Below are 23,462 nucleotides of genomic sequence, written 5' to 3'. Positions count from 1 at the left end.
ATATTTAGTATGTTGTCATATTGGCATAATTTAAGTTGCAAAATGCAGTTGACTTTTAGCTCGTCTGTATTATATATTATATTATTAAGTTTGAAACCATTAGAATAAGTAACTTTCGATGTCATGGTTTATTTTAATAATTATTTATATTAATAAAGTTTGTTAAAATTTTAATGTATATTATACGTAGCTTAGCAGATAGAGTTTTGTTTTCTAAATATCAAGTTGTAGGTTTAATTCTTATTTTGGTCTTTTTTCCGTTTTTTTTCTATTTAGTTTTTAATTCATATATCAAAATTACAATGTAATATCTCACTATTTTTTATAATACATTTGATCATCATTTAAATATAAATAAAATAAATTATAAAAAATATTATACGAACATGTCATATGTGCATGGATGCATTAATATTAACTAAGGATGTGCTGTTATTAGCCAACACTTCTCCTATAGAAACGTAAGGCAAAATCCAATGTATATATAATATGTATGTACATTTCTGAAACAAGGTACTAAATATGAATAATGTGAATGCCCGAAAATCCTTGCTTGAAAATTTTGAGGAAAATTAAAAAGTTTCTTTTTAAAGAACTTAAATTGTCTCATTCATAAAATCAACTGATGAATCAGGTTCAATGTTTAAAAATATAGCAGCGGAAGAAAATAAAGTTTGCCAAAATAACAATTTAAGAATATTCAACAACAGATAAAAATGTTTGCATAAAATGGTAACATGCTGCAAATGAGGTCCTTGGGTGCCACTACTGCCGACCCAAGCTGGCTCACTGGTCCCCGCCCCCGGCCCCATGCTCATCAGTACCTACAACAATCAAGTCTAGTGAGCCTAAAGACTTAGCATGCAAATATCGTAGGTAACGAGTAAATACTAAAGTAAAATTTGCATGGGATAAAATATCATGTCATGAGGCATACTGAAAATGACTTGCACTGAGCAATATAATACGTGCATGACTGAATTAAATATCATAGTAAAAATGTTTGCTCCTTGGAGCCCTGTACTGAAATGACTGATAATAATTTTCTGTTGAGATTATGGTCTACGCCTGTGGCCCCGACACTGAACTGAACTGATCGGTAACTGGCTACCGGGGAGTATCAAACTGAACTCAACTGACCGGTCACTAGCGACCGGGTGGTACCAAACTGAACTGATCGGTCACTAGCGACCGTGTAAAATAATTCTCCCATCATAGTGAATTGACCACAAGCAATATTGCATAAATCTAAAAAATAAGTATTTTCTATTTTCATGCACGTAATATAATTAAATGGCATAATGAAAATATCCTGTATATTTACCAACTGGATTAAATCGCTCCCAGGCTCGCTGCAACCTAAATATGCCATGAAAAATATGCAATAGCTTATACTTGACCAAACTATGCAATTAAGTTTGAAAATGCGACAATTACATCTAACGACTTCATATTTAATCGTGACTCCGAACCAACCCGAACCAACACTGAACCGACGTATAGTCATGATTAAAATACGCTTAAAATTATGAACTAATGCTCCTAAAATGATGAGGGTCGAAATCTAGGTGAAATGGAGGCCAAAACAAGAAACGCTCTTTCGAGAGTCAATTTGGCACATCGCACCGTAAATTCTCGTATGACCTCAAAAATGATCCGAATCACAAACGGTCGAAAACATGACCTTCCCAACTCAATGAGGCACTGTCCAGTCCAAGGCCATAGGCTAAAATCCAACCGAGAACTCGAACGAGCCACCGAACCGACACAACAAGTTGCTGTACAAAAATACAGCAACTGTGCTAGGTTTGCTTGCGTCGTTTTCGAGGCTAATGGCCATTGGGGCTTGAACCACCGACCAAAACCTCTCACCAACATCCCAAGGAATGATTTGAATCATGGCTAAGGGCCCTAAGCCAGCCACAATTCGCCTCATTCCAGCAACCAACCGAAAGTTCCTACCCGAGAACAAATTCTGCACGTCGGGCTCTTGTTCTTGTTTTTGCTGTCACGGATCGCTCCGGTGGTCATTTGATTGACCATGACACGATCTAGACATCTAGTGGTAGGGTATGAACCGTGGCTAAGGGCCATAGGCCAACCAAGATCCACACCCATACACAAAACTCGAACACACACATGCTGTCAAAAACCGAAGGGGCCGAGAGGGGAGGGGCTGTTCTTGCATTTGATTTAAAACCGATGCATCATGGACCAAGCCACCAAAAGGGCGACTTAGTCACGTCTTAGGCATGCTAGGGAAGTGATCTAACCATGGCTATAGGCCCCTGGGGCAGCCATGATCAGATCCATGCCTTTTTGACAGCACAACAGCAAAATAGCAACTCAAATGGCGTGAAGGGGGTGAGCTGCTGTCAACGCTGAATTCCAGCGAGTATGGTGTTGAACAAACGGACCAATATGGTCTTAATACATCCTAGTACATGCCTAGGAGCAGCCTTGAGAGCCTGGAGTCGAACCATAACCTGTAGCAACTAAAACAAGAGAAAACTGTGAAGAGCATCATGAAAGTCGAAAAATTCTGCACATGCATTTCGAAAATGCTTGATGTAAATTTCGGTTTTCTTGTATAAAAATAATGTAAAAGTGATGTTTAAAATAATAGAGTAGGACTTGATTGAGGTTTGAAAGAAATCTAGACATGCCTTGGTTTTCGTTTGAACGAAAGAATACGATGACTCAGCGCGGAGGAGGTGGAGTGATTTTCTTTCCTTTTCTTTTCTCTCTTCTTTCTCACTAATTCTCTCGATTTCTTTCTTGGTTAACCCTACTGAAATGCTACTGATTTCGGTGGTGTGGGAGAGGGATTAAGTGGTTAGGGGAGTGAGGGGAGATCCCATAATAAAGGGATACAAAGGGGTGACCAAGTCTACCTTTATTTGAATTTTGAATAATTGTTGCTATCAAATGATTTGTTGGAGGGATTGGATGGGGTGGCCGATTATCCTTCATGATACTAGACTAGGATAATACTAATTAGTTAATTAAATGGTGCTCCCAAAAATAAAAGAATTATCCTACTAATTAAATATAAAGAAATGATTAAAGGTGTGAGTTGGCAAATGAATTGTTTAACAATTCCAAGGGGCCGAAATTTAGCAATTAAAGGAAGGATAAAAATGTTATCTAGATGATAAATTTTAAACCTTTAAAGCCTTATGTATTCTTTAAATAATTTAGTGAACTAAACCCTTAATTAATTGAACTCAAATGAATATATTTCCTACTCACCTCCAGTAATTAAAATAAATCCTCAATCTCCTTTTTAACTTAAATCAATTTACTTGCTAGCTAAATTAAATCCTGGAAATATTTTCTAAATCTTAAATTTATCTCTAAACTCCAACTCTAGTCCGGCCTCACTGAAATAACTGAAAGAATAAAATCAAACTGCTGGCTAAAATAATTAACTACAAAGGAAAGCATTTAAATAATCATGCAATGAAGTCAATTAAATTCAAAATACTAGAATAATACATGGCTTATACCTAATCTAAGTTACGGATTCTACAAATAATCGTAGGGTAGCTTGTAGCTTGTGAAATATAGGTGCACGATCCTATCCACCATAATTAATGATTCAAGCCCTTGAATTATTGGAGGTTATACGCATGCATGGTGGACTTTTCCATTAACGATTATACCACAAAATAAGTTACTAATATTAAGTTAGTTTTTTATTTTAAATAGTTTTTTATCAATGAATCATTTGAAAGTTATATGTGAAAACTGAGAAACATTTAAAATAAGTTATTTTAAATACTTTTTAATAATAATTTCATTGATTCTAATTTTTAAATTATTTTTTTTTGTAATTAATGTCAACATAATTTATCATTTTTCGTACGACTCATATTCTTTCAAGTTAATTTAGTTCGAAAGTTCAATATTATGAACGGTTTTTTATGAGACGGTCTCATGAATCTTTATCTGTGAGATGGGTAAACACTACCGATATTCACAATAAAAAGTAATACTCTTAGCATAAAAAACAATATTTTTTCATGAATGACTCAAATAAGAGATCATTCTAAAAAAATACGACCCGTGAGACCGTCTCACACAAGTTTTTGTCCAATATTTATTTTTATTTGAAAACACTCTCAATTATTTATATAACAACGTGAGGTGAGAGTTGTGAGCTAAAAAAGCTTTTAAGTTTTTCCATGTGTTACAAGATACTAATATTTTTTAGAGAAATATTTTGTTAAAGTTGAGCAAGAAAGAAACATATTTGTTGCCTTTTTAATATAAAGATATTTGAAGAACAAATCTATCAAAAATATTTGTCGATAGTGAGGTTTTACCTACGAGCATTTTAAAGTTTCTAGCTTATTAAATAATTATTATAAAGTATTAGCTATGATAGAGCGTGATTTTAACTAGTTAATTATTTACAAAAAATTCAATCTCTTTAAAACATAGAAAATTTACGGCATTTATTCTTATGACAAGAAATATCTTGTAAATGTCTTTGGGTGTGTATTGAGTAAACTCCGGATATGTACGGTAGTCTGTAAACCACGTGTATTGTGTAAACTTATAGCTAATATTTTTTAAAAAAAATAAGAAGCTAAATTTACAATTTATTTTTTGAAAAATAAGCAAGTAATTTGCCTAGTGAGGTAGAAAGCTTCTTTCCCATATTGTTTGCTTGCTTGCATTTTTGCCAAAATGAGGTGCCAGGCACCTTTCCCACTTCTGCAGTGCGTATGGCAGTGCAAAAGACTCAAATAGTACAGATGTTGGTTGGGAGTGATATAAATCAATCGAGTACATCGGATTTCAAATTATTTTATTTTAGCCCCTCGATTTTATTTTCTTATCAAATTGACATAAAAAAAGACCCAGTTGATTCAAAAAATAAATTTTGCTTGACTAAGATATGGATATATATATATATTTTTACTAGATATTTGAATGACGTGATTTTTTCCCCGAAAATGAAATTTTCATAAAACTACAAGAAGGTAATTTTTGCAAAAATATTTTCGATTGAAGTCAGGTTTTGAATGTCTAAATTTGGATGCTTTAAGAAATGATTTTGGTCACATAAAACACATGATTACATTAAATTAATCAAATTAAATTAATATACTAATTTTAATATAAACCTTACTAAATTACTCTTATTTTCAATGTCTTTTGTTTGAGCATAGGTGACTTTGCTAGGACATCCTAAGCCCCTCTAATAACATGTTCAATGATGTAGAAGTTGGTGAGATAGAAGTTGATCAGTCATTTTATAATGATTTCGTTGCTCGTAATTTTATCGTATGTTCTTACACTGACGATATGACATTGTTTAATTTTTTTATTCTATTTAATAAATTTTTTTTCCAATTTGATATTTTAAAAATCAGTATAATTAAAATATAATTAAAAATACAATTAAATATATTCAATTTTTATGATTTTAAATATTTTTCCAAAATTTTCAGTAAGGTGTGGCCATTCCCCTTGCATGTGTCCACAACATCAATATGTAAAAGGATTATTTCGAGGGAATTAAGTAAAGCACAAAAAACGACGACAAAGTCCCTATCCGTTAAATTGTCCACTCCTCGTTTCTTAGTCAACATCAACATTCAACTGTGAGCCCAATGTAAAAATAATATAATATAAATGTAATATAATTTATTTAAATTTATAGTAAGAGGTCAAACAAAAGTTTTTCTACACAATCATATTTTATTTTATGGTAAAAATTTGTGTGAGACGATCTCATAGATCGTATTTTGTGAGACGGATATCTTATTTGGATCATCCATGAAAAAATATTACTTTTTATGCTAAGAGTATTACTTTTTATTGTGAATATCAGTATGATTGATCCGTCTCATAGATAAAGATTTATGAGACCGTCTCACAATAAACTTACTATTATTTTATAATACAATACAATCTACTGTATTTCTTTTATTTATTTTAAATTCCAGATATCGGAGAATGAGAATTATTTATTTATTCACTAAAAAAAATTCTTTCATTCTTTTTTCTTTTTGAAAAAAACTATTTAATGAACATCAGTTGTTTTTTCACGCAACTACATTCAAGATTCATGTTATACAATCACCAATAAAATATTGTGCAATGCCAAAATTTACTTCAGTTTTATGAATGATCATCGGTTAGAATCAGCAGTTGAAAAGTCACACGCCGGCGGGGTATCTTAAAAAAATCATCGAAAATTTTGAAAAAAATAAACGCATTCGGCTTCACGAATATACATGAAATTCAGAGAATGTGCAGTTCCGAAAAAACCTTTTGGTATTTGGGTTTCAGTTTGCTGGGATTTTTGAGGTCAATGAAGGCCATTTTGTGAGGTTTTAGTACGTAATATGTGTGACTAGAACGCGGTTTCAAGAAACAGTCTTTGTTATATATTTTGTGCATTATCAAGCAAGAACAGTTTTTACAGACCTTTATCTCTTTCTTAGCTTTTTAAATTTCTTCATTTTTTTATCCACAACTTTCTGGTTGCTTTGCGTTAGTGGGCTGGACTGAGTCGACGAGGTTTTTGAGGAGAAGATTTTCAAGAAATTGGTTCTGTTGCCTTTTCTTGGTATTGGGATCAGCACGTTTTGTTGGAAAAAAATTGTGGTTTTTAGTTAGTTTTTTATGCAATGGAAGAGCTATGGAGATCTCGAAGTTGTCTCCTGTCGGCATTAGCTGTTGGCTGTCTGTATCTGCTGAACTTAAGCTTTTGCTGCTCTCTCAATGATGAAGGTTACTTCAATTTTACTTCGTTTTAATTTTATTTAAGTTTTTGGTTGCATCGATGTGGAGTAGTAGTAATCAGAGCTTGACTTTGAGTTCTTAATTTTATTGGTGTTATTAGGTTTGGCCCTGCTAAGGGTCAAAGAGAAGGTGTTTAGTGATCCATATGGGGCTCTGTCAAATTGGAAAGATGAAGTTGGAGTGGAGAATCCATGTTCTTGGGTTGGAGTTGGATGCTCTGAAGGATATGTCGTGGTTTTGTAAGTTTAATGGTTTCCATGGATAATGCAAATTGGCGAAATTGATTGTTCTTCTTTTTGCTAATTTAGAATAGATAATGCAAAATCATGCTGTTCTGTACGAAGTTATGGGCAAGCTCTGCTTAGAGGTTCTTTGTTGTGTTGCAGTTTTAAGCCATGACAATTGTTATCCAGAGAATTAACCATATTCTCGTGTAAAATTAGAGATCGATTCTTGGTGCGAGGGCATCTAGAAAATGTTGTTTATTTAATTGTCAATTTTTGGTAACTTGGCACTTTCCTTGGCAAGCGTACAAACAGACTGATGACCTTGGTGGAGTTCTTGCCATTTAGTTACCATCTATTATATTCGGCTCACCTTAGATATGACTTTTAGTAAATGGTCACAAACTTCAATCCAGTATTTTGACCTTTAGTCACATTGTTCTTATCAATGAGTAGAGCCGTGCTTTTTTTTAAAAAAAAAAGAATAAATCATTTTGTGGCATCAATCATGAGATCTAATGTTACAAACATTACCTGATGGTTTCAGATTCATAATTCAAGGTTCAACCGTTTGATTTATGAGGTGATACTGTTTTTATGCAAACCTAATCATACAAACTGGAAACTGAAATTTTGTAATCCTATTATCTGCAGAAACCTGAAAGATCTGTGTCTAAATGGTACTCTGGCACCAGATATAGGGAACCTGGTTCATGTGAAATCTATGTAAGACAGTTATCGATTTTTATCTGGTCATGTCCAAATTATTTTTTCATGAATTGTTTATAGCTGCTTTTTTTTTTTTTTTTTTGCAGAATTTTACGCAACAATTCTTTTTTTGGTGTCATCCCCAAAGAGCTTGCAAGTTTGAAACGATTGGAGTTTTTAGACCTCAGATATAATAACTTCAGTGGACATATTCCTTGCAATCCTCACAACAAATTCTCGATAGGATTTCTGTAAGTGCACGGCCAAACTACCTCTATCTTTATCCAAAGAACTTTTTTTTTTTTTATCATGGCTCATGATATTGTTTGATTTTTCATTATTTTAGTTTAGTGGACAACAACGAGTTCCTTGACAAAATGCAGCCCAATATTTATGGACTTCAAAAGTTATCTGAAGTTCAATTACAGGACGACCTTTTAACCACTGCTGCGCAGACAGTATCATGCAATGGTCTGCTAATCTCATGGTAAATTCGCGTTGAATTTTTACTCTTTGTTTTTTCATCTAGGCTAGGTATTGACGTATTGTTATTCTAAATTTAAGTTTATGCATTTATACGGTTTTGTGGTGAAGAAGTTAGATAACATAAAAGCTTCCAATGGAGCAAATTAATAATTTCTGTGCTTGTATACAGACCTATATTTTGATTCAATGTTTTTGAGTAGATTGTTGCAAAAAGCCCTGTCTTACATTCGTGTTTCTTGACCATCAGATATCCTGGATTTTCTCCCTTTCTAGTGCATTGCCCTTCTCAGCGACTCACAATTTTGGTTTTGGGGATGCTTTTGAGCTGTTTCATTTCTTGTAGTTTAAAAATTGTGGAGGGGTGGGGGGGTAAGGTGTCCATGTTTCAATCTTGATCGGCACCCAAAGCTTTTCTTACTCCTTTCAAGGACCATGGTCATGATTGAAAGTTCTGTTTCCACAGTGTATGTGTGAGTTGAGAGTGAGTGTTGTGTGTATCAGAATGTAGGTGTTGTGCGTAGGTGTTGTAACACTCACGACAACATGCAGCGGAAATTATGATTTTAACACACCTACACGTAGCTGGAATAATGATAATAATACGAGATACGAGATGTAAATTATGCACAAGTATAAAATACTTGTGCGGTGCCTCAGGGCAAAATAATTCACTAGAAAAACTTTTAAGTTTACAAAAACCAATACTAGTGAAAGAATAAAACAACTCCCTTATTAAGACGAGTAACAAATTGCATCCTAAACCTCTAACAAACCGTATAACCAAAATACATAGGATGCATCAACTGAGAATTGAAAAAAATCTTCAAAACTCCACACACTAATCAACACGGTGATTAGGTGTTGTCTTCGGATGTTGGCAGCACTTCACAGCAACAAGTTATCAATCACGAGATGGCTTCAATCAGAAAACCTTTTCTTCGTACAAATGCATCTCTGTCTCTCCGAAAGTTTTTGCTCTGTATCGTCACTCTCTCACGCTTTTGTTTCTTCTCCTTTGAGTCCTATTTAACATAGAAAAACCAATTTCATTAGGAAACAAACTCTTTTTAAAACAAGGATAATATCTTAAAGATATTGTGATATCATATCTTAAAGAAATTATGATATCATATCTTAAAGATATTACGAGTCATATCAAAATATAGTCTTATATCACATATTGAATTTATAAGAGATCATATCATCAATTTCGAGATTATCGTCATGTCTAGAAAGGCAAAATATTAAAGATAAAAAAGGAAAATATATCAAGGAATAAAATTCCTTTCAATCTCCCCCTTTTTGCCTTTCTGGACAAAACAACCCAAAAATGGTTGTACATCTCAGCTCCCCCTGAGTTAGCAAATCAGTGACTTAGCCAACTTTAGTTGACTCCCCCTGAATTCTACCGTTAAGCCTTCCCCTGATGAAAAATACAGTTCACACAGGTGTTGTATGTTAGATGTTGCAACATTCAGATCATAACACCGAAATAGTTCATTAATCAGGAGGGACAAAGATCAGAGAGAATAAAAGGACAACTAAAATACTAAAACCATCAAGAGAGAAAAAAAACTCAAAATCTCATTATCCTTCATTACTGGCATCATCATCAGCCATTTTTGCTCCACTGGTTCCAGCTATATCTGTATCTACTCCCCCTTTTTGTCCAGAATGGACACTTTCACCCAGCAGAAGCTCATAGTCAGCCACTTGATTTTCATAATGTTCAATGGTTTTCTTGGCATTTTCAATCTGTTGTCGACCATAGGCAATCTGAGCTTGAATGTAGGAGATAGACAGTGTGACATAACCAGTAGGAGGAACATCTGTAGGTGGCTGTTCAGCTGTCTCAGGCACATGTTTAGATGTTGTATCATCAGTGTTGCCAACATCCGGAGCAACACTGGAAGTCACCCACGGCAGATCAATCTGTCTGTTGTCTTTAAAATACACAGGAGAAATCTTCAGGGAGTCTCTAACAAGGCAGAGATCTTCATCAATGTCCCTAATGAACCCTTGAGACTCCAAGATCCCATAGATCAGTGAGGGATATGGTAGCTTAGTCTTCTTGAAGTCCCCTTCAGCATATTGTAATGCTGTCCTGAACACCAAACTCCCAAAATTAAAGGCCCTTCCAGTGCCAAACAAAACTAGGGCTTGAGATCTGGTCACAGTGGTGGAATTTGTTGACGGGGTCCAATTCCAAATGGAGGTCTTATGTAGGACAGAGTAGAAGGACGTGAGATTAGCAGCGCTCAGCTTCTTGGGATAGTCGGGGAATACTTGGATCACACCTCCAGTGAGCACAGAGGTGACAGCATGTATGTCAAGATCCTCGTCAGCTTCCTCAAGATCCGGAGTGTTGTAGAATTCATTGATCACCGACGGGGAGAACTTGTAGATATGATCCCGAACAAACACTCTCTCATACTTCACCGATTCCTCATGTCCAACACTGCGCAGAAGATTACAGTAGAATTCTAACACCACACGGCGACAGTAGGGCATAACAGTGGTGACTGTGGATAGCAACTTTCTGTGTTTGAGAAACTCAACCAGGTTGTATTTCCCATAGGCAGTGACATCAATATTTTTCTCCTCAACCAACTCTCTCTGAACAAACAGCGGCCATAATGCCAAGGCATCCTCAGAATAAAATTTGGGGGAAAAAGACTTACTCACATCATAGTCAGCAGAGTCAATGTTGTGCTCGGTGTTGTCAACATCCACCTCAACACCGGCAGCAACATCAGTAGCATCATCTTCAGAAGACTCGCTAGATTCAGAGTCAATGTCCTCAGATGCATCATCACCTTGTTCCTCAGATTCAAAGTCAGATACAGACGATGAGGAGGAGTCATCAGAGGCACCATGCCGGTTTTGCTCGAATTCCTTCATCATTTCTGAGTCAGGTTCATTCTCCTTAGCCATTTGTTTTCGGGCGGCCTTATCTTCTTTGAGCTGAGCAAGAAACTCTGCCAAAGATTGTTCATCATCTTCAGGTTCACCAGGAGATTGTTCTTCTGCAGCTTCATGAGAATCCGTGAATGGGTTTGGCTTTTGACTACCAGAAGTAGAACCAGATTCCTTAGCAGCAACAATTGGTTTGGGGCGAGCCACCAACTCAAAATCATCATCATTGGAGTCGTCTCCAGATGAGAAATCAGGGTCCAGAATAAATGGGACGGTGGATGCCCTTGGTTTCTTGGTAGGGACAAAGTCAGGATCGAACCCTGTTTGTCTCTTTGACTTACGGCGCATAGGAGCAGGGGAAAAGGCTCTATTCACGGCCTCAAAATTTGGGGGATTCTCGACAGTGATTTCGTTCCCAGGTTCACCAGGAGCGATCATTTCCAGCGGGATTGGTTCTTCTGGTACACCCACAATTTCCATGCCCACAACATCGGTTGCGGCTGTGGGTGTTGTGTCAGGTGATTTGTCGCCCATGCTCGCAGCCATTTCACTCCTAATGTCTTGAGGATCAAAGCCAGCCATCTGCGAAATAGAGAATAGCAAAGTAGGGAAGTTCGAAGAAGACAGAAATTTACGAAGAACACAGATACTTTTGCGCGAAAAAGAAAACAAATAGTTAGGGTAGGAGAGATTTTAGAATATGAGGGAAAATAGTAACCCGTAAAGTTGTTCCTTATTTATCCCTAAATATTTAAGCACACCTCTCCAACGGTAACATTCTGTTGAGCCGCAACTTCAGCACCTTTTCAACTCAATTTTTACTCTCACCCAACGGTAACTTTCTGAAACAGTGCCATCATTATTTCAAGAAATCAGGCAGGATAAAACACCACGTCGAATTAACCCCACAAACAGTTAGAAATCAAGAAATTTCAAAATTAAGTCGGTTAGGGTTTTCTTCGTATTTCATGAATTAAAAACTGATAGCCCACTGGTCATGATGAATTCACATAACAGCAGTATGAATGACTTAAATTTATGCCTAAAGTATGATAAAAAATGAAACGCATACGCATGTGATCAAACTGTGATCAGTCTGTACTTAGGTGTTGGCAACACCTCTTGGCAACACTCACAAGTTGGACTCAAACTTTCTTGAACATTTTTAATTCAGACATGGTAGCTCCCACTCTAGAAGAACGGTCTTCATAGGACTCCTCTAGGTAGCTTTTTCCATCTGTATTTTGACTTAGAAGTGGTAGCTCCCACACTAGAAGAACGATCTTCATTGGACTCCTCTAGGTAGCTTTTTCCATTTTCTTCTAAACATTTTTTTGTTCTATTTTATTCTCTTTTCTATTTTTCACCATATTGCTCAAGAATTTTCTAAGTCATTATCTACATTGGACAGGATCATGTGGTACACGATCATCCTCAACAGCTTTATGACTTAGATTGAGCACACACCATTCTTTGGAGAATATTGATGGAAAGTTTGATTCACAACTGAGAGCACGTCATTCAGTATCCTACACTTCTACAGGCTTCACACAAAGCAGGATGTATGCAATATGTCTAGCATCCTAAAAATAAAATGCACATGCATGCTGGGTGTTGTCCACAGGTGTTGTAACACCGAGGACAACATCCGTGAGTGATCATTGTGTACACAAGCTGAGAGACTTCCTAAGATTGGAAAATCTCTCAAAATCCAATGGTTTTGTAAAGATATCAGCCAGTTGGTTCTCAGTTCCAACAAATTCCATTCGAATTGTACCCTTATCAACCAAATCTCGAATAAAATGATGTCTAATGTCTATGTGTTTCGTTCGAGAGTGTTGTACTGGATTTTTTGAAATATCAATTGCACTTGAATTGTCACAGTATACAATTAAGGTGTCACTGTTGAAACCATAGTCTTTAATCATTTGATTCATCCACAAAAGTTGTGAACAACAGCTAGCAGCTGCAACATATTCAGATTCAGCAGCGGACAGAGATACACAATTTTGCTTTTTACTATACCATGACACCAAATTGTTACCAAGATAAAAACACCCACCCGTGGTACTTTTCCTATCATCTAAGTTTCCAGCCCAGTCAGCATCACTAAAGCCCACTAAATTGGTGTTTGTTTCTTTGGTGTACCATAAACCTAAGTCAACTGTTCCAGATATATATCGCAAAATTCTTTTGACAGCCTTTAGATGAGTGACTTTAGGATCAGCCTGGTACCTAGCACACAAACAAACACTAAACATGATGTCGGGACGACTTGCACTTAAGTAAAGAAGACTGCCTATGATACTGCGATAGTCGACCCCATTGGTGTTTTCATGTGCTTAGTGTTCTCAGTAGAGAATTTCTTCACCAAATTCTTGGCATACTTGGATTGACATAGAAAGATACCATCATGCATTTGTTTAATTTGCAATCCAAGAAAGAAACTTAATTCTCCTACCATGCTTATTTCAAATGTGGTAGACATGCATTTAACAAATTCATCAACATGCTTTTGAGAAGAAGCACAAAAAATGATGTCATCCACATAAATTTGACACACAAGAATATCATGCTTCGATTTTTGAATAAAAAGGGTTTTATCAACCTCACTTCTTTTGAAGCCTAAGTCAAGCAGATATTCAGTAAGCCTTCCATACCATGCTCTTGGAGCTTGTTTAAGTCCATAGAGTGCTTTCTTCAACTTGTAGACATGGTTCGGGTGGTGTGGATCTTCAAATCCTTTAGGTTGGCTTACATAAGCTTCTTCTTTCAAGATGCCATTCAAAAAGGCACTTTTCACATCCATTTGATATAATTTTATGTCCATGTAACATGCAATAGCAAGTAAAAGTCTAACCGATTCAATCCGGGCAACAGGGGCAAACGTTTCATCAAAATCAATTCCTTCAATTTGAGTATACCCTTGAGCCACTAGCCTAGCTTTATTTCTCACAACAATTCCAGATTCATCAGTTTTGTTTTTAAAGATCCATTTGGTTCCAATAACATTCACATTATCGGGTCTGGGAACCAAATCCCACACATCATTCCTAACAAATTGTTCAAGTTCCTCATGCATTGCATCAACTCAAAATTCATCTTTTAAGGCTTCATTTATATTTTTGGGTTCCATGAGTGAAACAAAACAAGAGTGACTTACTTGAGAGTATACGGAAGTCATGCATACTAGTCCCATCATTTTGCGATAGTCTACCTTCTCCTTTCTTCTCGTTTGCATTCCTCCAAATGTTTCTCCAATGATCTGAGATGATGGATGATTTTTCTGAACCTTGCTGGGAATATCAATCTCTTCATTGGTTACACTCTCATCATTCTCAGTATACTTTCCTAGTTCATCATTTGATTCTGCCAGTGCAGGTGTTGTCTCCGGTGTTACAACACCGGGTGCAACATCTGTGTTAGGCAGTGTCTCACTTTCGTTCAGCAGCCCATCAATATCATCCTCGATTGTTTTTCCCGTTAGATCTGCAAGATCATCAAAAACAACGTTAATAGACTCCATAGTCGTTCTTGTTCTCAGATTATACACGCGATAGGCACGACTATTAGATGAATAACCAACGAATAAACATTTGTCACTTTTAGAGTCAAACTTTGCAAGATGGTCTCGGTCATTCAAAACATAACATACACACCCAAAGACATGAAAATACTTAAGGTTCGGCCTCTTTCCCATGATGATTTCATAGGATGTCATAGAAGAACTACTCCTTAAGTACACACGATTTGAAATATGACATGCTGTGTTCAAGGCCTCGGCCCAAAATCTCTTTGAAATATTCTTTGAACTTAACATGACCCTAGCCATTTCTTGCAGTGTCCTATTCTTCCTTTCGGCTATTCCATTTTGTTGAGGAGTCTTAGGGGCCGAAAATTCATGAGTTATCCCTCTCTTTTCACAGAATGATATAAAGTGTGAGTTTTCAAATTCTTTACCATGGTCAGTCCTTATCTTACCAACCCTCAGATTATGTAGATTAGTAATCTTAGCATGTAATTTCTTGAAAACATCAAATGTATCGGATTTTTCTCTAAGAAATCTTACCCAAGTAAAGCGAGAGAAATCATCCACACAAACGCATGAATACTTCTTACCTCCAAGACTTTCCACTTCCATTGGACCCATAAGATCCATGTGCAAGAGTTCAAGACACCGTGTTGTCCCAAAGTGTTGCAACACTTGATGGGGAACACGTGTTTGCTTACCCTTTTGACATGCACCACAAACATACGGAATTCCAGAGGATAAATTAGGCATACCTCTCACAGCATCGTACTTACCAAGGTTCTTTAATGTCTTGAAGCTTGCATGACCCAATTTTTGATGCCACAAGTTTAGTTCACTTACTTTTGAATGATTGCATACTAAGTCTTCTCCAAGTTGATAGCAATTATCAGCAGACCTTGTACCTGTCAAAATAGTATTAGAATTATCAAACACTTCACAATTGTCTTTATCAAACTTAACATGCAAACCGTCATCACAAAGTTGACTTATGCTTATTAAGTTTGAGTTAAGCCCTTCGACATAAAGCACATTGTGTAGATTAGGCAGTCCATCAACATTCAAGGTTCCTTTGCCAGCAATTCTTCCTTTAGCACCACCACCATATGTCACATGACCACTCCTCAGTTCAACATAGTCAATCAAATGGTCTTTAGAACCTGTCATGTGGCGCGAACAACCACTGTCAAAGTACCATATTCCTGCAATGTTAGTCTTTAATGAAGTATAAATAACGGAACATTGAATCTTAGCCTTTGGTACCCAAACCCTTTTTACCGTCGGTTTTCTGTTGGCAGTGTTGCGTCGGGTGTTATACAACACCTGTGGCAACACCTGTTCTGATTCCCATCTCTTGTAATCATCTCTCAGTTTAAAGCAGTAGGGTTTGATATGACCAGGTCTAAAACAATAGTGGCAGATAAAGTGGCGTTTTCTGGATTTGGACTTCTTGGTAGATATTTGCCTTTTAGATGGAGCACCTTTTTCAGTTTGTGTAGCATTTGAGGTTTCAACACTTCCTTTGACAAAAACAGTTGGTTTTCTCTCAGTATTGGAAGATTCTCCAATTTCGAACAGACTGTTCGGATAAACAAGTCCAGCTTTGTCATTTTGTCCAATCATCAAAAGTGAATCAAGTTTGGATGAACTTGAATTCATCTTGGCAAGAATCTGAGTTGCTTCCCCAAGTTCCTCTTTGACTTTGCATAATTCCAAATCTTTCTTGCTTAAGATTACTTCAAGTCGTGAAATTTGTGACTTTAACTCAGCATTCTCTTTGGAGAGAATTGCATTTCCTTTAGTTCTTTTGATCCAGTTTTCATATAATTCTTCGTACATCGTCTGCACACTTTCTAGAATGAATTCATCATCATCTACCTCTTGAGTTTCAGACTGACTTGCCTCCGCAAGGGTTGTAGATTTAAGACATACTGAATTCGAAGAGGTGTTGCGGCCGGTATTGCAACACCTGTGGCAACACCCAAAGGATTGATTTGCATTGAGCGTTTTTCCTTGATCACAGAAGATAACGATGTGTGATTTTCAGATTCACTTGATCCTTGATCATCATCAGACTCTTCATCACTCAGGGTGACAGTCATGCCTTTGTTTTTCCTAAGTCGATTGGCACACTCATTGGCATAGTGTCCATATCCCGAACACTCTCTACATTGCACCGAGTCCAGGTTTCTGACATTAGATTGGATTTGCACTTCGGTTTTTGGTCGAAACTGTCCTTTCATAGGAGTAAACTTTTGAGCTTTTGCAAAAGTGGTGTTATTGGGCAGTTCAGATTTTTGTCCAATTTTCTTCTTTTCTCTCATAGTCTTCAAGTAATCACCAAATTTCTTAGTAAACAGAGAGATCGATTCCTCACCTAAATCAGACTTATCCACCTCTTTAGATATTTGAAGGATTTCATCATAAGATTCGGTTGAGGCTTCAAAGGCTATTGTCTTCCCTTTATCCTTCCTTTGTAGATCAAGATTCATCTCAAAAGTTCTGAGAGAACTCATTAGTTCATCCAAGTTGATCGTTGAAGTGTCTTTAGATTCTTCAATAGCGCAAACTTTGACATTGAATCTCTCAGGAAGAGATCTTAGAACCTTGTTCACCAATCTTTCATTTGGTATGGGATCTCCTAGGCCATGTGATTCATTTGAGAGTTGTCTCAACCGGCAGTCATACTCAAGAATAGACTCCTTGTCCTCCATTCTCAAACTTTCGAACTTTGATGTCACCATCCTTAGCCTAGTTTTACGCACACTTGCGGATCCTTCACAGTGCTTCTGGAGTATCTCCCAAGCATCTTTGGCGCATACACAAGTGGTGATTACATTAAACATCCTTGTGTCAACAGATGAAAATATAGCATTGAGAGCCTTGGAATTAAAGTTTGAAGTTTGCACTTCATCGACAGTCCATGTACTTTCAGGTTTGAGCCGTGTGTCTCCATCAGCATCCTCGAGTTTTGGTGGACTCCAACCATCAAGTACACGTTGCCAAGCTCTTTCTTCAATGGATTTAATAAAAACCCTCATCTTTACTTTCCACAATGCATAGTTTGATCCATCCAACACGGGAGGCCTAAAAACAGTATTTGTTGATCCTTCCATAATTCCTTTTCACTCTGAAAACAAAACAAAACAAAACAGGATCTCACTTAGTAGCGTCAAGTGGAAGCTCTGATACCAATTGAAAGTTCTGTTTCCACAGTGTATGTGTGAGTTGAGAGTGAGTGTTGTGTGTATCAGAATGTAGGAGTTGTGCGTAGGTGTTGTAACACCCACGACAACATGCAGCGGAAATTATGATTTTAACACACCTACACGTAGCTGGAATAATGATAATAATACGAGATACGAGATGTAAATTATGCACAAGTATAAAATACTTGTGCGGTGCCTCAGGGCAAAATAATTCACTAGAAAAACTTGTAAGTTTACAAAAACCAATACTAGTGAAAGAATAAAACAACTCCCTTATTAAGGCGAGTAACAAATTGCATCCTAAACCTCTAACAAACCGTATAACCAAAATACATAGGATGCATCAACTGAGAAGTGAAAAAAATCTTCAAAACTCCACACACTAATCAACACGGTGATTAGGTGTTGTCTTCGGATGTTGGCAGCACTTCACAGCAACAAGTTATCAATCACGAGATGGCTTCAATCAGAAAACCTTTTCTTCGTACAAATGCATCTCTGTCTCTCCGAAAGTTTTTGCTCTGTATCGTCACTCTCTCACGCTTTTGTTTCTTCTCCTTTGAGTCCTATTTAACATAGAAAAACCAATTTCATTAGGAAACAAACTCTTTTTAAAACAAGGATAATATCTTAAAGATATTGTGATATCATATCTTAAAGATATTATGATATCATATCTTAAAGATATTACGAGTCATATCAAAATATAGTCTTATATCACATATTGAATTTATAAGAGATCATATCATCAATTTCGAGATTATCCTCATGTCTAGAAAGGCAAAATATTAAAGATAAAAAAGGAAAATATATCAAGGAATAAAATTCCTTTCAATGATCATCATTATCTTTAACAGGAATTCAGAGGAAGCGAAAGATCTGTCAGGGCGAAAATTATTGCAAATTTCTTCTAGACGTACACCGGCCTTGAGAGTTATTTTCCGATCTCCACCTCCACAAGAATTTGGAAGCATTCAAGTACCTCCTCCCCCTCATCATTCTTGGTCCCCGCTGAATCTAGCTCCATCTCCACCTCTATCTCCTGCGGTAGTTGTACCATCCCCGTCACCTTCTCCTGATATACATATTTCTCCCTCTTCATTGGCCACCCCTGAAGAAGAACCTAGTACATCGAGTCAAAATTCCTTGATGGGGAGCCATCTAGGTGTGGTACTGTTAGCATCCATTGGAGGTCCTTTGTTGATTCTTTTGTTGGTTGGCGGCATCTTATTTTTTCATTTCAACAAGATGGCTACTGTAAATCCTTGGAGAACAGGATTAAGTGGACAACTTCAGAAGGCATTTGTGACTGGTAACTTTTATTTTTTTCTGTTACACTTGGACATTGGATTTACTCTATAATTGTACATACACTATCTTTGGTGTTTTTTAGGTGTCCCAAAGCTTAAAAGATCTGAACTTGTGGCTGCCTGTGAAGATTTCAGCAATGTTATTGGTTCTTCATCGGTTTGTAATCTATACAAGGGTACATTATCTAATGGAGTAGAAATTGCAGTCGTTTCTACTGTGGTGGCATCTGCGAAGGAATGGTCAAATAGTCTGGAATCCAACTTTAGGAAAAAGGTACCTTTGCGACGACTGATTCTGAGAATCTGTCGGTTTCTAAATTTTTCGATCTTTTAGTAATCAGGGATCATTGGAAACTAGTGTCATACCGAGCTTACTGTATGGAAATATATTATCAAAAATTATGGCTTAATATATTAGTTACCACTTGAGCTTATTTCCTTTTCCTCTAAATAATATGATGCGCTGTTCTTTGCAGATTGGCACTTTATCGAAAGTGAATCACAAAAATTTTGTTTGCCTACTTGGATATTGTGTGGAAGAGGAGCCTTTCACAAGAATGATGGTCTTTGAATATGCCCCCAATGGAACTCTTTTTGAGCATTTACACAGTAAGTATTTAAATTTTTTTCTTAAATTCGTGCGATTACGTTTGCACCAATTTCTCCTAGTGTCATATTGGTCTGTATTATGAAGTTTGCAACTAATTGATTCTATTTATGATGATTTCTATGGTTTCATATGTTTGAGCCTATCTGCCCATGATAAGATAATATGTTGGGGAAAAATATAGACAACGGCTAATAGTTAACAGACTTGCAGTGTTCTAAAAGGCACCGTCTAGCGTTGGGCGATTGTCCATCACCTCGATTTTTCGAAAGACGATGTCTCTTAACGCTTTTAAAAAAAATCGACTTCCTAATCAATATTCATCAAGGCGGCTGCCTAATCTAATGTATAAATTTTTTTTCCTTTAATTTTTATTTTTTTTTTTAAAAAAATGTTGTAAAGCATAGTTTTCGATCAATTTGTATTGGGTAAAAAGAAGGAATATGCCATTAATTTTGAGTTTGAATCCGATATAAAGAAATTATTAGATAAATATAAGATAAATAAGAAGAATTAGATATTTAGATAAAAAAGAAAAACCGCTAAGTGCTAGGCGGTGGTCGCCCACCTACCACTTTTTAGAACACTGATAGTTAGTCGAATCAGGGTACCCTTTGTATTTGTGAAGCCTTAGTATTTTGAAAATTTTGCATGCGGGGACATTGGTACTGCTCTATCTCATTGGGCGATAATTGCTGCTCACAATGCTATTCTTGATTAAGTAGCTACTACCTGAAGCAATATGTTCTCTTTCAAACCTCATTCCATAAAATGATCCAATTCTTGTGGATTTTTCAGTTAGAGAAGCAGAGCACTTGGACTGGGCCACTCGACTGAGAATAGCAATGGGTGTTGCGTACTGTCTCGAGCACATGCACCAATTGACACATCCATTAGCCCACAGAAACTTGACATCATCATCCGTGTATCTAACCGAAGATTATGCTGGCAAAGTGTCCGACTTTATCTACCAAAATGAAGGAAATTTAGACAAGATTGAACCCAATACACAAAGTAATGTCTACAGTTTTGGTGTCGTATTATTTGAAATGATGACTGGTAGGCTGCCATACTCAGTTGGTGGTGAGTCACTCGAGAACTGGGCATCAGATTATCTCCGAGTTCAACCTCTACGAGAAATTGTCGATCCAACTTTAAGAACTTATCATGAAGAGCAACTTCAAGTCATTGGAAATGTGATCAAAATGTGTACTAATCCGGAACCTAGGCGAAGACCATCTATGCAAGAAGTGTGCATGATGTTGAAGGAGGTAACGGGGATTGGACCACATGGAGCAGTACCGAAAATTTCGCCTCTTTGGTGGGCAGAGCTTGAGATTCTGTCAACTGAGGCTAATTGAATTTGTGAAGTGGTTTCCCTGGGATTTTCTTGAATGTAAAGGAGATGTTCTTGGTGTTTGTCGGTGATTGATGAAGGTGGAAAGTGTATGTAAATGATTATGGTGGGAAATGTTTCGTAAATTTTGATGTTTCTCTGTTACTTTTGTTTTTTAAAAACAAAATTAATTATTATATTAAAACACGTGATGATATTCCCCATAAGAGACCGGGTCATGGAATATCCGATACATTAATTGGACAGCCCAAACTATAGTCAATATGCATGGTACTTTCTGTAGTAGCCGGATATGGAGATGCCCGGGATATTTTCTTCCCGGGCAATTGAGCGCCCGTGCTCTCATGCAAACTCCCGGGAACTTCTACCCGGGCTATCTCGAGAAACGCACCATACTTGAGTGTATTGATATGGGCAATCTTATCTGTCAGAACAATAGGGATTTGGCGTGTTAGATAAGTCATCAGAAAGTATGGGCAGCCGTCTTATCATACTTAACAGGTGGCACTGAAAACAAGGTAATGATTGGATTTACTACTATAAATAGCAGGTATACTTCTCATTTACTGATTCTGAAATTCTGAATACTCGAACACTCGCATATATTCTCACATATATCGTTTGTGCTTTCACCTGCTGACTTGAGCATCGGAGTGGCCACATCGGACATCTCTCTGACGCTCATTCACGAGTTCCTCTACTTGTTCACAGGTGACAGTGGAAGTCATTATCCTTGATCAAATTTCCTAAACATAACATTATCCTCATCATCCGGTGAATTGTCCACTTATTTTATATCCGATTCACTCGAATAACATCACGTGACATTAAAAATTAAATTGTTATACTCGAACATGATACTAATATTTATTTTTTATTTAAAAAGAAATCAAGCAAGCGTAGGCGATGAGGATTTCAGGCGTGAAATCATCCACCCTGCAGTTGCTACACACACCACAAAATCCCTACTGACCTCACAGTCGGGGGAACGAGGAAAAATGGAGTCACGGAAGAGTTTATTAAGAAAAAGGGAGTGAATGTAATTTACTTTTTTATCATTCGTTTAAAATTTGTTTAAAAACTAATTTTTTCATTAGTGTATTTTAATTTTATATATAATAAAATTTATAATTTAATTAAATAAAAAAACTTACTCCACTCAATTTTTCCATTTTTTCCAACTCAACTCTAGATCTCATTTCATTCTTTATCTTCACAAAAAATCTTTTTTTTTTCTCAATCTTCCATCATCTCATTTTTTGGCTAACAATTAACCATAAGTCTACAAGTTATTTTTTTGCAACAAATCCAACAAAAAAATCACGTATTGATAAAAAATTTATTTTGAGATATGAAATTTATTGGCTCTAGTCAGTATTCACGATCCAGGGTGAAGAGCTTCACCCAGGGTCGTGAAGCCAAGGGTCGTGAAGCCGTGCTTCACGACCCAGGGTTGTGAAGCACAAGTCTTCACGACCCCTTCACGACCTATTAATTTTAAATTTTTACAATTAATAACATTTGTTTTGTTTTAAATTTATACCATTAATAATCTTTTTGTTTGTTTTTTTTTTACAGGTTTACTTTTTCGCTAAACTTGGAAGAAATCAATTTTTTGAATGTAAGTTAATTTTAGGATCAAGATAAGTTAGTTGAAATCTGTAAGAAGATTGTATCATTTTTAAATGAAAAATAGATAGAATATTTGGTGCAGTACACTCAATTTGGTAATTTAATTTTATATGCTAAGAATTATAACAATTTCAATCAAAACTGGGTCGAAGGTTATGACTCGTCACAAAATTGGGTCGAGATTATACTCGACCCACGCGACCTAATTTTGGTGGGTCGCGTGGGTCGAGATGGGTCGAGAAGCCCCATAAAGCTAGCTATATATATTGTAAAATCTATATAGATTTTAATATATTGTAATAGATGGGTGGAGAAACATATTATTATAAAATTTGTTAAAAATTTTAGTATAATTATAAAATTTATAAATTTTGTTAATGTTTATATACAATAAACATTAATTTCATATGCTTTGATATACATTCATTACATTAAAGTGAATATGTAATGAAATTTGTTATTAATTTTTTTAGTTCTATTATTATAAAATTTGTTAAGAATTTTAGTAGAATTATAAAATTTGTTAATGTTTATATACAATAAACATTAATTTCATATGCTTCGATATACATTCATTAAAGTGAATATGTAATGAAATTTGTTATGAATTTTTTTAGTTCTATTATTATAAAATTTGTTATGAATTTTAGTGGAATTATAAAATTTGTTAAGATTTTTAGTCGAATATAAATTCAACCCACATTGTTATAATAAGAGATACA

At 36.1% G+C, this 23,462-nt stretch overlaps 1 protein-coding gene across 2 annotated transcripts; it reads left to right on the top strand.

Annotated features, from left to right (window-relative positions):
• The first annotated feature begins 6,062 nt into the window (after nucleotides 1-6,062).
• Nucleotides 6,063-21,252, top strand: LOC142538679 (inactive receptor-like serine/threonine-protein kinase At2g40270). 2 transcript variants are annotated; one of them, XM_075643983.1, is made up of 9 exons: nucleotides 6,063-6,750; nucleotides 6,863-7,001; nucleotides 7,641-7,712; nucleotides 7,802-7,945; nucleotides 8,041-8,181; nucleotides 18,692-19,146; nucleotides 19,228-19,418; nucleotides 19,621-19,753; nucleotides 20,550-21,252. In XM_075643983.1, exons 1-9 carry the CDS (start codon nucleotides 6,648-6,650, stop codon nucleotides 21,110-21,112), a joined length of 1,941 nt encoding a protein of 646 aa, XP_075500098.1. In that variant the 5' UTR covers nucleotides 6,063-6,647; the 3' UTR covers nucleotides 21,113-21,252. The 2 variants fall into 2 exon arrangements, with proteins under 2 accessions (XP_075500098.1, XP_075500104.1); XM_075643989.1 differs by lacking the exons at nucleotides 7,641-7,712; nucleotides 7,802-7,945; nucleotides 8,041-8,181.
• Nucleotides 21,253-23,462: the final 2,210 nt, after the last annotated feature.

The sequence above is a fragment of the Primulina tabacum genome, chromosome 1, assembly GCF_025594145.1.
Source record: "Primulina tabacum isolate GXHZ01 chromosome 1, ASM2559414v2, whole genome shotgun sequence".
Classification (NCBI taxonomy): domain Eukaryota; kingdom Viridiplantae; phylum Streptophyta; class Magnoliopsida; order Lamiales; family Gesneriaceae; genus Primulina; species Primulina tabacum.
Note: the sequence above shows the minus strand (reverse complement) of the source record. Positions and strands in the feature narration are given on the sequence as shown.

What these genes read in the sequence shown, in the direction of transcription:
- LOC142538679 (XM_075643983.1), top strand. Translation starts at nt 6,648, where the DNA reads ATGGAAGAGCTATGGAGATCTCGAAGTTGTCTCCTGTCGGCATTAGCT. An exon ending in AATGGTCTGCTAATCTCATG is followed by an intron (nt 8,182 to 18,691) that starts GTAAATTCGCGT and finishes TATCTTTAACAG; the next exon opens with GAATTCAGAGGAAGCGAAAG. An exon ending in TCTTTTTGAGCATTTACACA is followed by an intron (nt 19,754 to 20,549) that starts GTAAGTATTTAA and finishes TGGATTTTTCAG; the next exon opens with TTAGAGAAGCAGAGCACTTG.